At 43.5% G+C, this 16,623-nt stretch overlaps 1 protein-coding gene across 2 annotated transcripts in view; it reads left to right on the plus strand.

Moving 5' to 3' along the window:
• PTPRE (protein tyrosine phosphatase receptor type E) overlaps positions 1–16,623 on the plus strand; it is a 939,227-nt gene that overhangs the window by 853,934 nt on the left and 68,670 nt on the right. For both annotated transcript variants that reach the window (XM_069239717.1, XM_069239718.1), the window contains one exon: positions 12,524–12,675. In XM_069239717.1, the coding sequence (XP_069095818.1) occupies positions 12,524–12,675 (152 nt within the window). The remainder of the gene's footprint in view (positions 1–12,523; positions 12,676–16,623) is intronic.

The following is a 16,623-nucleotide window of genomic DNA, read 5'->3' on the forward strand; positions in this document are numbered from 1 at the left end:
ATAGATACAAATCATAGAGTAACACAATAAAAATACATCCAAATTACACCACTGTCTTATGTATGAAATCTAAACATCCTGCCTCTAGGCAAACTATTAGGCCTAAATTCAAAGTGTGTGACTCCTGCAGGCTAAATTAGTCACCCCTCAACAGGAGTTCAAACTACTGAAACTCAAAGTTAGCAGTGTACCTTGAGGCAACTTTTGATGACTCAATCGTATGTGGGTGCATTTGAAAAATCACAGATGTGGTGTATATGAAAAGTTACTAACCACAGCTCCTGATCACCTGCATCATATCTCCCCCTCCTCACCATAAAATGATTCCTAATAACTTTCCTATCTTTTGTCACTTCTACTAAAACTGGACCTGTCATGCTCCAGTGGCTCACCCAATCCACCTAGAAGCGTCATGCAGCAGTGCTGTTATGGGTTCTGATTCCCAATCAGCCAAGCTCCCTAGCTTGATGATTGTAAAAATGGTATGTATATACTACTCACTTTGGATTCAGTTACTCTGTCATCGACCAGTTAAAAATAATTTCTGTTTATGAAACTGCCATACTTTAATACAAATAAATGAAATTGCTCTACCTACCACAGACTTTCTGGTGCGGCTTACACACTGCTCATAAACTCCCTTCTGTCATATGTACTTCTTCTGTAGAAATTCATCAGAATATAATGAACTGATTAAAAGTATCTGTTTCAGGACAAACACATACTAAAACATGACAAGCTATGGTCCAATATTAACAGAAAGAATCAATACAAGGAAGGGCATGAAAGTTTTTTTTCCATTCCTACCCTATATTTATTTACCAAACCAAGACATAACACGATATTTCAGCTATAATAGTAGTCCTCTGCAGTTGATACCATGTTTTTATTTGTTTTTGTAATTGATGTGGATGATAATTTGTCAAATGTCAATAAAAGTGTTTCTTTAAGAAAACAACTTTTCTGGCAATTAGAATATGGATAGAGACTTGTAAGTGTAGCTAACTAAACAGTATCAACACTTGTGTTGGCACAGGCCACGTAAAGAATAAACATATGTGTGCAACGTATATAACATATGCCACTGAACTGGTACCTACAGACTTAGCTGAAGATTGGGTACAGTATCTATAAATTGTTATAAGTGTCCTGCTAACAGTTAATGTAATTAACCTATGCACCGAATTCAAGATGTTTGTTGTTTTTTAAATAAAATGTGAGTGGGCAGAGGGAGATGAACCAAATTAGTAGTACCAGAAAGCTAGGCATACCGATTGAGGCTCAGAGGGCTGGGGTAGCAATATAGTTGACTCCTTCCATCATATAAATTGTCCACTATTAGAGTGGGACAGGCTTGGATGACACAGGAGACCAATAGAGTTAATCAACACAAAAAAAGTTAAATACATCTGACCATTGGAGGATCACAGGACAGTTTACCTCCACTCATGGACTGGGTAACCTGTCGGTACCAGGCAGGTGTCCCATGGTACCCCCATTCACTCTGTTTTGAGGCAACTTGTATCACATTGGTCTTTTTCTAGTCTCTTGGCAAATGGCACATGTTGGACTTGGCCTTTTCCACAGGGTCAGCCTCTGACTTTTTGCCTTCACCCTCCTGTTTTCTGAACCCATTTTTGTTGGCTTTTAGGACTCTATGCACTTTACCACTACTAACCATGACTTTGGTGCTCATGCTGTCTCCTTAAAACATGTTAGACTGCCTCATATCCAATTGGCATGTTCAATTTACTTGTAAGTCCCTAGTAAAGTGGCACTACTTGTTCCTGGGGTCTGTAAATTGAATGCTACTAGGGGACCTGCAGCACTGATTGTGCCACCCACTTAAGTAGCACTTTAAACATGTTACAGTCCTGCCATTTCAGCTCTTCGGCATGCAGTTTAAAACTGCCATTTCGCCCTGGCACTGTAAACCTTTTGCCAGGCCAAACCCTTCCTTTTTAATACCTATACTTCACCCCAAGGCCAGGTGCAATGTACAGAAAAAGTAGGACATGTACTTTTATGTTTTGCATGTCCTAGTAGTAAAACCTCTCACATTCATTTTTCACTACTGCAAGGCCTACCTCTCCCATTGGATACCCATTGGAGTTACCTTATTACATTTAATAAGTATAATTTCCTAATAGGAATAGGTAACCAGCTCATGTTTAGTGTCTTTGGAATTGTAGTGAAAAATCCTAATATGGTGAAATCAGATTTTAAATTACAATAATTAAAATGCCAGTTTTAGAAAGTTGGCATTTTCCTGCCTTTGCCATTTCATGTCTGCAGCCTGTCTCTGGGTCACATGACTGGGTGTAGTTGACATTTAGGCTTTATGTATTCCTCCTAGACAGCCATACACAATAGGGACCTTAGGTGTTCCCGGATAGGCCATCATTGACAGGATGGGAGGGAGGAGCTGGGCACAGCCCCACTTACACTTGAATAGGTTGTGTCCTGCCTCCACAAACAAAGGCTTCATAGTTAGTCTGGAGGCATGGCCAGGAAGGCACTGCACTTTTGCCTCTAGAAGCTTTCCTCTCGAAGCTTCTTCCCACTTCAAAGGCACAACTGGGTATAAATATAGGATCTCAGATACCAACTCTCCAGTACACTTCTTTCAACCTGTGGATACTTTGCTAGTTAGAAGGACTGTTGTGCTGCTGAACGGACTGCCACTTACCAGACTGATGACCTGAAAGAACCGCTGACCTGCTGTGCTGACCTTCTGCCATCTTGCCTGGTTGAAAAGGACTAGACTTGCATCTTTTGAACCCCGAACCCCACAGTGACTCCAGGGCTATTTGGCTGGCTTCCTAATCTGAAGCCTCAGGGATATAATAGGTTTCCAACTTTCCTGCACCTGGATTCTGCCATATGAGAGTCTACCCTGCTAAGTGGTGTCTCCCACAGTCCTGGACCCTTGGAATTCATACTGAAGTGCTTGGCAGCCCACGGTGGATCCATCACAACCAACACCTCTTCTCTTCTGTGCAGTGCAACCCCAAGCAGAACCAACGCATTTCCACCTCTGTGTGAATTGGACCATCGCAAAGACCTGCATCGCCTCTGCAGCCTCTTCAGAACTGCTGCCTCAAAACGCATCCCCCATCAATGGCAGCCTCAACAATGACAGACTCCACATCACAGCCTCACACCTACTCGAAACCAACACATTGCCTCAACTGAGCAACACATCCTCAGCACCAGACTGAACATCACAAGCCCTTGTCAACGGGATCCTCGACAACAATGCAGATCCTCACATTACAGACTTGCTGCACCTCAGAACTGACGCATAGCTTAGGCTGCGCAATACGTCTTAAGTGCTGAACCTCGCGACACTCTGCAAACTAGTATTTAAGTTACGTTATTTAGCATGCCTAACTGGGTCCCATTAACTAGCTCGCTTTCCATCGCAGTTGGCCTGAACATTTTGTCCTGGTCTGGCATTCCCAGATATCTGCGGTTGGGGTTTGATGCTTTTTGGTGCTATTTTCACTAAGATCTTTAAAATTACATATCCCTAGTGCTACTGATTGGATTTTTGTCTTTTTGGGCTTGTTTCATTTATCAAAAAGACTTCTATGTTTATAACTTGGTGTGGCATCCTTAATGTGTGGTGTTTTTCACTTTATTGCTCTTTGAATTGTTGGACAGATGGTTTACATATTGCCTCCAAGTTAAGCCTGACTGCTCTATGCAAAGCTACCAGAAGGTGGAGCACAAGGTAATTCAAGGTTGGCTTATGACTCATCCTGACAAGGATAGTGGTTGCTGCCTGACCGGGGCCCACACCACAGTCAACCAACAGCCTAATTTCATCATCTATTTTTAATTCAACCATCACTGTGTCTACTAAGCTGCGAGCATAATGATTTTTTAAGAGCCTGTTGCCATGGACCAGTCCCCTTCTTACAGACCATCTTAAACATTGCCTTGCGTTATGGTACTATTATAGTAGCAAGTTGTTCAACTTTCTTCCCACAGCTAATGCTTCAATTCCAGCTTTTGCAATAAGGTTAATGTTACTTCCCTGCTCTACTCTCTTTCTTGGTTTTTGAAGGATTGATTTGTGCTTTTCCATAGTTGCTAGTGTTACCTTGTTTTTCTGTAGCATGATTCAATAAGCATGTTTGTGTGCTTTTGTGCAATGGGATATTGAAACATTCTGCTCACCAGAAAGGAACACATTATGGCAAATGATTTGAACTTTGAGAAACATGTTTTTTTAGGGCACCTTCTAGAGTAACAGAACCATAACTCCCAAAGGGCATGAAAAAAGATGTTTTCAATTACTTACATTCTGTCCTTCTATTTTCCACTAAGAGGCCTGTGCATGACTTAAGGGTTGTTTTGTATCGGTGTAACATCACAACAGTATGCTGCCAAAGTCATTACATACTTCTTTCAGGAAGATCGGAGTTGTGTTAGGGGTCGATGATTAAAGTAATTGTGCCGAAAAATATACACATTGTCTGATTCATGAATCCTGATCCTACACTTGTGCCTCACTAAGTGAACTTTACATGTAACGATAACCAGCACTTTAATTTGTTCTTTTGGATGAGCAAACCGGAAATTCATGACACACATGCATGGGTAGTAAAGGGTAACAAGACTTGAGACTTCCCTGAAAATAAAGGTGACAATGTCAAGAGAGATAGAGCATCAATGCAAGGAAGGCTCTTAAGGTCTTGTTACTTCATTAAACTCAGTTTCAGGGAAGCAGGACAACAAAATATTAGGGCTATGTAAAATCTCTACCAAATGGACGTTTCTAGGTGTGAGTTGACAGCACCAATCTGTACAAGACCTACCAGTCAAGTTTTCAACTGAAAACCCATCCGCCTGCCGTATTTAGAGGTTTAGTGGCCCCATAGGTGAAACCCCACATTCGAACCGCTGTGTTTGCCATGAAACACCGCCTGCGTCGACAGCAGGATAGGAAAAAGTGGCTGCTGGTGGTGTTATGGGTTCATTTTAGATCCTTCCTTGGGCACACTCGTTTTAGCTTAGGCCTGCAGCCTGTGCCCTTTTACCCAGATATGTGATCTATTTTCATTTATTAATTTTAATAATTCAATTTAGCACAGCATGCTTTAAGTGGGGATGTTTTATATTCCCTGATCATCAGTTCTGCAAAAGCATCATTATTGTTCTCAGTGCACGATATCTCACTGTGTACCTCTGTACAAGGCTTTCTAAGGCAGTACATGATAATCTATCTAGTATTGCAATCACAAGAGTTTGCAGACAGCCCAACACTTAGACACATGATCACGTCAGGCCTGTTTTTCTGAACACAAACATGTTTTATTTATTCACACAGGCCAAAGAAGGTTAGAGAGTTCATTTCAGTCAGGAGATCCATCCCTGCTCTATGCCATTTCACTGCTACTTTGCTGACCTCAACAAAGGAGACTGCGGGCATACCTCTGTTTTCAGGTAGCGGGGGTGGGTGTAAATATAGGCAGATTTGGGCTATCACTGGTATGCTCTTGCTTAAAAGCTAGGTATTTCAGTAGGATTTCTATGCTCACTTTTATTCCAATATGCTGGGGTTGTTCACTTTCTTTTTACTTATAGTAACAATCCTGATTGTGCTCTGTCTCATCTTCCTGTTAATCCCAGTCCCTATATTTTATCGTAGATGGCAGTTTTTTCAATAAATACACTGAAAACTGTCCTGGACTGGTTTGTCTGCCTATGTCTGTGTGAGACTTATGCTGACGAGAGAAAGGGGTAAGATCAGCCGGCCATGACTTGGGTGAAGTGCTGCTAATTAGCTGAAAGGGTTAGGCTGATAGTTACCAAACAGTGTGGGATTGACTTAGTCATCCACAAGCAGTGATGCTGCCGCCCGAATCCAGCAGTCTCATTCCCATGACGAGAGTCCTACAATGTGGTGCTACCAACATTTGTAAGGCACTAATTTTACAGGTCTCCTCAGTATCTCTTTCTCACATATGCTAAAGGTTATCTAAGTACCATTATACAGAGACGTCCATGGTCTTAGGGAAAAATCCTCCTAGCTTGAACCTTAAAAGGATTCCCCCGTTTACCCGTTGGTGTTCCCAGATCTCATCTCTATCCTTTGATAAGGCACAACCAGAAAAAATACCAGACAACTGTAGAAAACCTGTCACACAGTTTTTCTTAGCTAATGGACTAACCTATGTGGGTGAGGAAGTTACTTTTGTCATTGAAGCACTCAACGCATACAGAACAGATATATTTTACTCATGGGTCACCTACCCAGCAGTCAACGCAGATAGAAATACATTTCACGAATAGCAAACGTACCACAACAATACAGAGCATACCAATATTTAGAAATACCTTCAACCTATGAAGAACACCATAATTTGTTTGATGGCACCCTCCCACATGTATTACAATCTGTTAGATAAGGTCCGTTAAGTAATGATGGACCAACATGACAAACATTGGCCACTTATACACCACATCCCAACGTACAAGCTATGCAAGGAGCTGAAATACACACATTATACAATTAGTTAGTAGCAATGTATAGATGCTTAATGCAGTTCGTATTGCGGACTTTAAGCACTGCCCCAGCGAGGGCTGTCCCAGCTATAAATCAATTGGCCTGTGCAAGGATCAATCCACAAACTATCCATTCAAAATGGGAAAGGCACCGACTGAGTGGGAGAAGACTCCATTCTGGGCTGCACAAAAAATAAACCACCTGAAAACAGTGTTTCCCCATTGGGACACCAGGTTTTTGCCTTTTGGAATGGTTCCCTCAGTAGAGGATTGTGTCCCCGGGGGCACAAGTCTTTGATGAAATGTATACCACTACGCATTGTACACCAACACTTGTGAATTTACCAGAAGTGTTAAAACAGATTCAAAACAATCACTGGACATCCATGGTCCTGGATTTGGGGATGCAACTGATGCACAATTTTGACAAAGTCTCCACAATTATTTTAAGCAGTATTAAAGGGGTAGCAGCAGCACTCGCAATTCGCCAGCAACTCTGGGAGATTCCTAAATGGGATCAGGAACATGAGTTGCCAATGACTAATCACTAAACTTATACCAGCATAGGTCGGGATAGTCTGGGGGCCAGGCCAACTAAACCATAAATTCTAAGTACTTCAGGAAAGGAGAGTACTAAGCAAGCACAAGAGAGCTCTAAAAATGCTGGGATAAACACAAATAAAATAAAGAAAGACAAAGCCAAAGAGGAGAATCTCCACAACTGGAGACCTCAGAGAAAAGATATATTCGTAGAAATAGGGAAACTTTAAAAAACTCCCAATAGATACCAATATACTTACAATTGCCCATCTCGTTCCTTCCAGGACACAAAGGATAAACGTAGTGACAGAGGAGGGCGGTCAGAACACTGAAGTGACTATGTGAAGCTGGAAAAGAACCCACAATATTCTACAGAAACTTTTACGAAAAAAAGAAGAGAAACTTTCATAGAAAAAGCCCCAATTCAAAAAGATAAAGGTTGTGGCAATATCGATCAAAGATGCCACACATATTGAGAATGTTGTTAAAGAACAGGACGTGGGCAGTGACTCTGCTAGACAGCATGGCAGAGGTCACAATATGTCGCCAGAATGTTATAGATCTTCTGGATGTGACACTGACAGGGTTTACAAACTAAACATTCAGATTGAAGGAGACATTTTCTGGAGAAGGTTAACAATTATCATCGACATTATATTGGCAGAAAAGGATTGACCACCTGAAATAGTCAGTGTGCTGCCACAAGGGGAATATGCCATTTTGCCTTCTTTCTCAGTCCTAGTTCCAGACATAGTAAAAGTACTCTATGCCGCAGATTGGGCACTGGCATAGGCTCCAGCACTGTACCGCAACCACATAGGGTGGGATAAAGATTCCCCCTACCTTGTTATCCCAATTAGATCAACTCCACAGATCCAGCCTCAATATCCAATTAAACATGAGGTTAAAGCACCAGTGAGAGAAATTCTCACACAACGTGAGTATCAGAGAGTAATCAAACCCTGCATCTCTACAATTAACCTTTATTCCCCGTAGCAAAGCCTGACCATTCATATAGAATAGTCTTAGATTATAGACATTTAAACAGTCGCACAAGCACATTTGTAATACAAAATGCACACAGCACTTATTAACAACATAGGCCCTCATTACAACCCCGGCGGTCGGTTATAAAGCGGCGGTAACACCGCCAACAGGACGCGGTAAAAAAAATGGGATCACGACCACAGCAAAAACTGCCAAACATACAGCCACTTTAACACACCGACTGCCAAGGTGATAGCAACAAATACCGCGGCGGTAACCGCCAACAGACAGGCGGAAGACAATGTACTGCCCACTCTATTACAAGGCACCAATCCGCCAGCTTTTCCGGGGCGGTACTAATGACATCAAAAGAACGGCAGAAACAGTACTCTGAAGGGGAAACACTCAGCTTCCGACACTCAACGAAGAACCAGGACGCCATGGAGCCCAAACTACAGGTCCTGCTGATGCTGGTGTATCTGCTAATACACCAGAAATATCAAAGAAGGCAGTGGCGACGACCACAGTAAGTGAGTACTGCACCTAGCACACAGGGGAGGGGGGAGGAAAAAGAGAGTGACACACACACGCAACACGCAACACCCCCATCCCCACCCTCACCCACAACACCATACACACAAAAACATGTAGCAACATTACATTTACACCCCGTAACCACCTGGAAAAATGCAAGGACAAAAGGAATTGAGTGCAAATAGTGATCTTAGAAATATGCAGATAAAGTTAACGATTGTAAACAACAGTTTAAACAAATATTGACAATATGTACAGAAGGCCGTACACTGTCCTTGTGCAAATGTCCGTGGCCCAGTGGGCAAAAAAACATGGGCGAAGCTCAACTTGACTACTGCTTCAAATCGGAGAAAACAGTGCAGAGGGATCAGGTCGAAAACACACAGGCACCTGAGGGGGGGCACCTCAGCGAGAAGATGGTACTACGCCACTGCTCCTGGAGGGGGCAACGTGCCTACAGCGATGTCCTGGGGAGTGCAAAGCCATAGTCTCTCAAGTGGGTGGTTTGTCCACTGCTTGGTCCTGGGGAGTGCAAAGCCACAGTCTCTCAAGTCTCTCGAATGGGCGGGTTGCCCACTGCTTGGTCCTGGGGAGTGCAAAGCCACAGTCTCTCAAGTGGGTGGTTTGCCCACTGCTTGGTCCTGGGGAATGCAAAGCCACAGTCTCTCAAGTCTCTCAAGTGGGGGGGTTGCCCACTGCTTGGTCCTGGGGAGTGCAAAGCCACAGTCTCTCAAGTGGGTGACATTTTCCACTGGTTCTGGAGGGGGCCTTGTGCCCAGTCTGCTTCATCCTGCCAAGGATAATGAGAGTGGATGCAAATCTCCACTGGTTCTGGAGGTGGCCTTGTGCCCAGTCTGCTTCATCCTGCCAAGGATAGTGAGAGTGGATGCATATCTCCCCTTGTTCTGGAGGCGGCCTTGTGCCCAGTCTGCTTCATCCTGCCAAGGATAGTGAGAGTGGATACATATCTCCACTGGTTCTGGAGGGGGCCTTGTGCCCAGTGATGCTGCACCTGGGGTGTGCCAATTGCCATTCCCTCACCTGGGTGTCTGAGGCACGAGATGTGCAGGGAACAGGTAGCATGATACTCCATGAAGGCAGAGCCAGACTCCATCCTGCGGCGAGTTAGGCTGCAAACTGCTGGTAGTGCCGGTGCTGGTGATGGTGATTCAAGTGGTGGTTGGAGGGTCCAGGCCGTCTCCTGCAGCCTCGGATGGCTGCCCACTGGGGACGCTGCTGATGACAGATGTAGTGGCACCGGCTGGGAATGTGGCGGTGCATATGGCGGTGCAGGTGGCAGTGCCTGCGGCGGAGATGATGCCGGTGCTGGCCATGGTGCAGGTGCTGGTAGTAGTGGAGGGAGACACCAGGCCGTCTACTGCAGCCTCGGACGGCTGCCCACTGGGGATTATGCTGCTGACTGTTGTGGCAGCGGCGGTGCAGATGACGGTGCAGGTGGCGGTGCAGGTGGCGGTGCCTGCGGCAGTGCTTTCCGCAGTACAGGTTGCTGGGCTATCAGGACTAATGGTGGGCACCAGTCCCTCACCTGGAGCCTCTGAGGCCTTAAGTGCCTTTTTGCCCTTCCCCTCCTTGGCAGACACTGCTGGGACCTTGGCACTGGCAGATGCAGTTTGGGAGGAGGCCTTGCTGGGTGGGTCATGCTTCTTGGTCATGCTGCATGCTGGCCCCTTCTTCACCTTGGCAGGTGGCGGAATTGGTTGGTCCTTTGTATTGGTCGGCGGCACACTGCCAGCCCTGACGGGTGCCCCCTTTGATCCCCTGGGACTTGCAGGTACCACAGCGGACGCCGACTTGGTGGCAGAGGTGCTGGCCTGGGATCTTGACACTGAACATGTAAAGACATGATAAACGTCTCTGCAAACTTAAAAAGTGTGCTTTATTAACATGCATGAGCGTTTTTCCTTAGTACATCAGGTTATGTCACTGCAATGAGAGACATTTATTAGCAGTGATATTTTTCAAACATGATCTTGGAAACAATCATACTGCCCATATTCGAAAATCAATGGCTTTATTAAAAGAAGAGTCATTTGTCAGGTGCACCTTGTGCATAGTCCTGATTGTTATATAACTGGAACAACATTATAGTTTATTAAATAGACCACAAGAAAAGGTATTGTACAACGCACATCTGGAACTCGTGTATTTCAAGGACTCTCATGTGATAATGAAGAAAAATTAGGCAAAGTGAAATTAATCAATTGCCTAGGATCACACAATTTGGTCAAGTGTGAAGCCAGAACAGATATCAGGTTTTCTGGTTTCACATTTTGCAATTCAGCCATCAGATGAGTCTCTCTTTTCCTCTTGTGTTTCACATGAGAAGTTTATGCTTTGACTTTAATTCTTGGTGCATGAGAATATAGCATTGTTGGCAAGCAGAAGTCAACCAAAGGGTTGGTTTGTTGTCCGCATCTGCTTCGCATCCCCCTACTCCCCCCTTTCATCACCCGAACCTTCCCTGCTGGTTTAGGTGTGGCCCTCGGGCAAGCCACAGAGAGTTCTCTGTGGCCCGAGGAAATGTTTGTGAGTACCCATGATTTAGAGCATGCCTTAATCTTTTACAAATTATTATATTTTTAAATGGCACTGTTCAGCAAACGACTTGCCTTGGGTTAGCAAAAATAGAAGAGCTGAATGCGCCCAGTATACCCACACCAGCTAAATTTGACAATTGCAGACACTTGAATGTCACTGAAGAACAGCTCAATAGTTTCTTTACTGCTGCATAGTTTTTTCGGTGCCCAGAGTTTTCAGGCAATGATAAAAAGGTCAAGATAACACTGGTGATAAATATATACTGGAGGAGAGAATGCAGTGAAGTGGCAGATTTAACTAATCATAAATTTGCACAGAGTGTGAAAATACCTGCCGCAAAGAACGTGTACCATGCAGATCACAGAACTGGATTTTATGTGAATAGGTCAGTGGGAACTGCTTTTGTCACAGAGATCCTTTTATTACTTGCAGTCCATAAGTTACAATCCTAATATAGCACAGTGACCTGTCAACAAAAAAGCTGCTTGCACAAAATGCATGGTATAGGTTACAAGTAATGTTTTTCCCCCAGTCTTGCGGCATCTCATTGTTGCTAAAAAAGGGTTAGTTTGGACAGAAATTAATGTGTGCTAGTAAAGTCAAACCCAACCACTGTAGTACGTTTTAAATACTGCATTTATGCTTTTGCAGACCAAACACTCACAATACACTGCCTACTAGTATGGATGGCATGATTCCTACACCTTGTAAACCTTATTGTCTCATTTCCTATACTTCGATTTGCACACAATGCATTGTCTCTTTATAATGTGTGTGATATAAAGTGTTCTGAAATCCTACACTGATATGAGTAGTGATATCAAACAAATAAAATACCAGTGAGGGGAACTGTTGGATGGTGTTAGTGAGGGAGTCCATGGAGAAAGAGGTCATTGAGCAGTGGCAACGAAAATTGTCGCACCGTGCACCTCCAGCACTAAAGCGAGTCCTGATGGCAATTTATAGAAGAGGGAAATGTGACATTTTCACTTGTGAATTTTCTGTAATTGTCTCAAATATGCGATTACTGTCTATAGTTCACAAAGTTTTGTGTATGGTGTACTGCTACCAAATGTAGTTATTGTTGAGCGAGCAGCTTTTCTACTATTTGCATTTGTACAGTATTCTGCTTGCTGGGAAGTGGTGTGAATGTTCTTATTCATTACCAAAGTTGAAAATTCTAAAGGACACATTATTTTGTAATTAGTTAATACAAAATTCTACAGGCCTTATATTCTGTTGTGTGAAAAAGTGCCTCCCCATCCACTTTTTGGTTCATCATAGACACTTGCTGAGAAATCTGAGGCGTATTACTTTCTTAATAACTTGTCGTAGTTAGGTGAGAGTGAGTGATCATTCTTAACATTTCCATTCAACCTCTTTGTAGGAGAAAGTAGCCAGACTCGTCCGACAGTTCCATTTTCATGGGTGGCCTGAAGTAGGGATTCCAGCCGAGGGGAAAGGCATGATTGACCTCATTGCAGCCGTTCAAAAGCAGCAGCAGCAGACAGGAAACCACCCCATCATTGTGCACTGCAGGTATGAATCATTTCACTTTACACATTGTACGTCTCGTGCTGTGTGCTTTTTTCAGTCTCTCACTGCAAGCATCTTGGTTCCAAAGCATCCATTCTATCAAAATCATACTTTCCCTGTGTGATGACAAATGAAAATGTGTTTGTGAGCTGAACCTGCTATAAAAGAAAGGCTGAGTGGCTTAGCAGCTCCAGAGTCGTTCATATCTATGTTGGCAATTTATATTCAGCAAAGGTTGGTGGTAATCAAAAGTCATTACCGTCTGACAACTGTTCGTGGCTCTTGCAGACTTGGCTGCTGATGCCCTGATCCCAATAGCAGGCGACCCCATCAGTAATGCTGGCGTAATCACAGTTGTCCCCGTTGTTAGCTGTCACAGCAGAGATGAAAAGGATCTTGATTCAGAACCAGCCAGTGATAGGTGACACTAAACCTCTTCAACTGCCTTCCACGCTGCTCCTTTTTTTCTCTAATGAAGCAATTCATTTAACAGAGTACTGCCAAATGGCAGTATATGTCAACCAAACTGAAACAAAACTGCCAATACTTACAATTTATGATTCATGTAATCAATACCTTTTTTATAAATATAAATCTCTGTTGCACAAATTTAGGCTCACAGCCTGTTTTTAATTATATTGTTTCAGAATGTTTTCACTCATTAACATAAAACATATGAATAGTGCTAAAGGTCTTACTACATTACCACAGTAAAGTAAGTAATATTTCTCAAATCAAATTAGAGCAAAAACATAGTGATATCCAAGTGACAGCATACCACATTCACATATCAACATGATTAATATTACGGGGAGCGCAGCCCCTGGCAAATGGAGTAGGACGTGCCTGTGTCGCCACAGGCCTCAGATTCAGAAAATCCTGCCAAAATTAGTGGCATCCTTGATGAGGAAACTGTGTAGTTGTGGATCGCGCTGTTGAGGAGCTATGCAGACGACCCTGGTAGTTCCTTCAGCTCCGGCTGCCGCAAATCTCAAGGGGAGGGACGGGGATGGGGGACTAAAGAAAAACAAATAAAAAAATGTACCATTTGCATTATTGACACTGCCTCTTGCTGTGTTGCTCCTCTTCCCTCACTGTGGTGTCCCAGCATTCACTGGGATACCAGCACAGGCTTGGATTGTTGCTCAGACACAAACCTGGAGTCTGTGCAGTTTCTCCAGCCTGACTGTGTTGAACAGCCGAGCTGAAGAAACTTTAGTGTGCATGTGTGTTTGGCCAGCCTGAGACGGCCGGCAAACATGCATGCACACTTAGTGCACTCTCTCCTCTTCCCCCTCCCACCTCCTGTGGCCCAGTCCTGTCTCTCCCTGAGCATGCTACTGGCTGAGCCAGCAGCTGAAAGATAAAACAATAATTAAATATCATTTTATCTTTCAACTCCTGGCTTAGCCGGGGGGAGGGGGGCAATACTTATTCCCGTTGCAAAGGAGCTGCCCCTAATTCCTTTGCTGTGGTGAGTGGAGGCCATCGGAGGCAAGACCTGCTCTGGGTCCCATCAGTGCCCGGAAACCCTCTGAGCGTTAGGGAGGGGACTTCTCTTGTTGTGATGCGGATCTCCAAGACTGCTGATCAGTCTGGCCATTAAAAGAATGTTAGAGCTGTAGGGGGTACCCTGCGGTGAAAGAGCAGTAAGAAGTTGCAGAGTTAGGCAGCCTTCCCCCGTTGTTGGCATCAGCTTTTTTAAATTATACTGTTTCTTGTTATTGACTTTGTAAGCTATACTGTTCACGTCATTCATTTTCCCTGCTTGAAGATTTGAATTAACAGACTCAGCATCATCGTCAATAGCATTTCTGATGTTGTAATACCACAGCTCCCCATTTGAAACTGACAAGTTCATCATTTCCCTGTGGTGTGCAGGTATTCAGACTCCACTGCATATTTAGATAAGCTGACAATTTTTTTTTATTTGTAGTGTTTGTATTAGAAAAGTATGTTCACAATGTTTCACCAGTCTCTCCGAGTTTAACAAGGGTATTGCAGATTGTTGCAAACTTACATCTTTAAAAAAATGAAGGGAAGCTACCAACCTACACCCTTCTCATTGCAGACATAAAAATGTGTATCAAATGGTTTAATTACGTATCGAACTTCAGAAACAGATGATGAGGTGATTGTTAGTGTTCTGTTTCTTCATTGGCCTAATTGTGTATCATCTAATAATTAGTTCTATTTATATAAATGTCAGTCTCCACTTATATGAGTTCAACATGTTTTAAACAAATAAATAATAAAATGTCATTATGTCGTTAGAAGAATTAAATAATACAATTTATTACAGATGCTGGATACATTTAACAGCACCATTGCCCCCTTGAGTTTATAAATCATATTTCCCAAAATGAGCAATTAAGCCCACTGTGAGCATAGGTGTGAGATATATAGGAGTAATCAACAGTCTACTGTGTCACGGATTCGGGCGGGTCTTATCAGGACAGAGTAGGGTGCAGAACCTCCCACAGTGACAGGGAATGTCAATGCCTCTGTGCAGTTTGCTCCTACAGATAGTCACCCTGCCAGCCCTATAGAAAGGAGGCAGCAGAAGTGATTCTGTCTTTGGACCCTTGAGCACAAACAAGGATAGTACTTACATACACAAGACACGCTCTTGTGGGTCCAGCTGGAAACACAGTGGTAATTCCTGTAAAAACAGCAATAGCACACTGTCACTGTTAGGTACGAAAGCCAACGTATAACACTAGACAAGGATTGGGGATGGAATTGCATCCTGGAAGCCAGGAGCCAACCCCAGTACAAAGGAGGACACTTATACACTGGTGAAGACTGATAGAACACCTACCAGACACAAATGCCGAGAGGAAACAGAAACAGAAGGGACAAACTAAGAGACAGAGGCAGGAACTGGGAACAGGCTCAGGCTGAAGCAAAGGTAGGACTAGGACTGGAAAACAGAGCGCAAACTTCTGGCTGGAACAAACAGAGACAGGACTGGGAAACAGAGAGCAGACTCTGGCTGGAACAAGCAAGGGCAGGGCTGGAATACAGAGAAACAGGGAGCAGGCTCTGGAAGAAACAAACAGGTACAAGGCTAAGAGATAGGGAGAAGACTCTGGCTGGAACAGTCGGGAGCAGGGCAGAGAAACAGGAAACAGGTTCAAGCTGGAACAGAACAGGAACAACACTGGAACACCGTCCGATAAGGGGTCTGTAACACAAAGGAACCGAATTCCAATGCACGACGAGGATCTTGAGGAAATGGCTGCTTATAAGCAGTTCCAAGCTGCAGAAAACCCTGGGTGGAATCACATGACTGGGCTGCACAAGAGAGGTCTCAGGTGTGTGTAGTTTCAGACACTCGCAAGTCCTGGAAGAGAAGATCCGGTGAAAAGAAGCAACTAGATTTCTCCCATAGAAAATAATGTAAAACAGAATCCAGGCTTTCCTGACTACCAGGCTGTGCATTATGGGATTTGCAGTCCCAGGAAGCAAATGCAATACTACAAAAGTATACCATGGCGAAAAGAGAAACAAACGGGAGGCAGCAAGGGACTCTAGATAAGTGTTCAAGGTGATTCCCAGGCTTCCGACAGTCCCCTTACAGCACACCCTAGAAATGGGACGACTGAGTCGTAACATACTGTTGTACCTGCCTTCGACTGTGTTCAAACTTTAGGGAATTTTGTAAGGAACCTGTAAGTTATTTTCGCTTCAATTTTGATAGCTATTCACCACACTTTTAACTTTTTTATTTTTCATAAACAAACTGGCAAAGTGGAGCTGAAGCAGATGTCTTAATTAGAATTTTGTTAATGAATGTTTATGTATTTTTAATAAAGACTTATGTAGAAAAATTAATAACGTAGAAAAATAATGTTCACGTTTGAAAATGTGACCTCGGAGAATGGCCACTAGTATTCACGAAATGTATTTAATTATGATTAATTCATATAAAATATTGAAAAATGAATT

Source organism: Pleurodeles waltl, chromosome 6 (genome assembly GCF_031143425.1).
Source record: "Pleurodeles waltl isolate 20211129_DDA chromosome 6, aPleWal1.hap1.20221129, whole genome shotgun sequence".
Lineage (NCBI taxonomy): Eukaryota > Metazoa > Chordata > Amphibia > Caudata > Salamandridae > Pleurodeles > Pleurodeles waltl.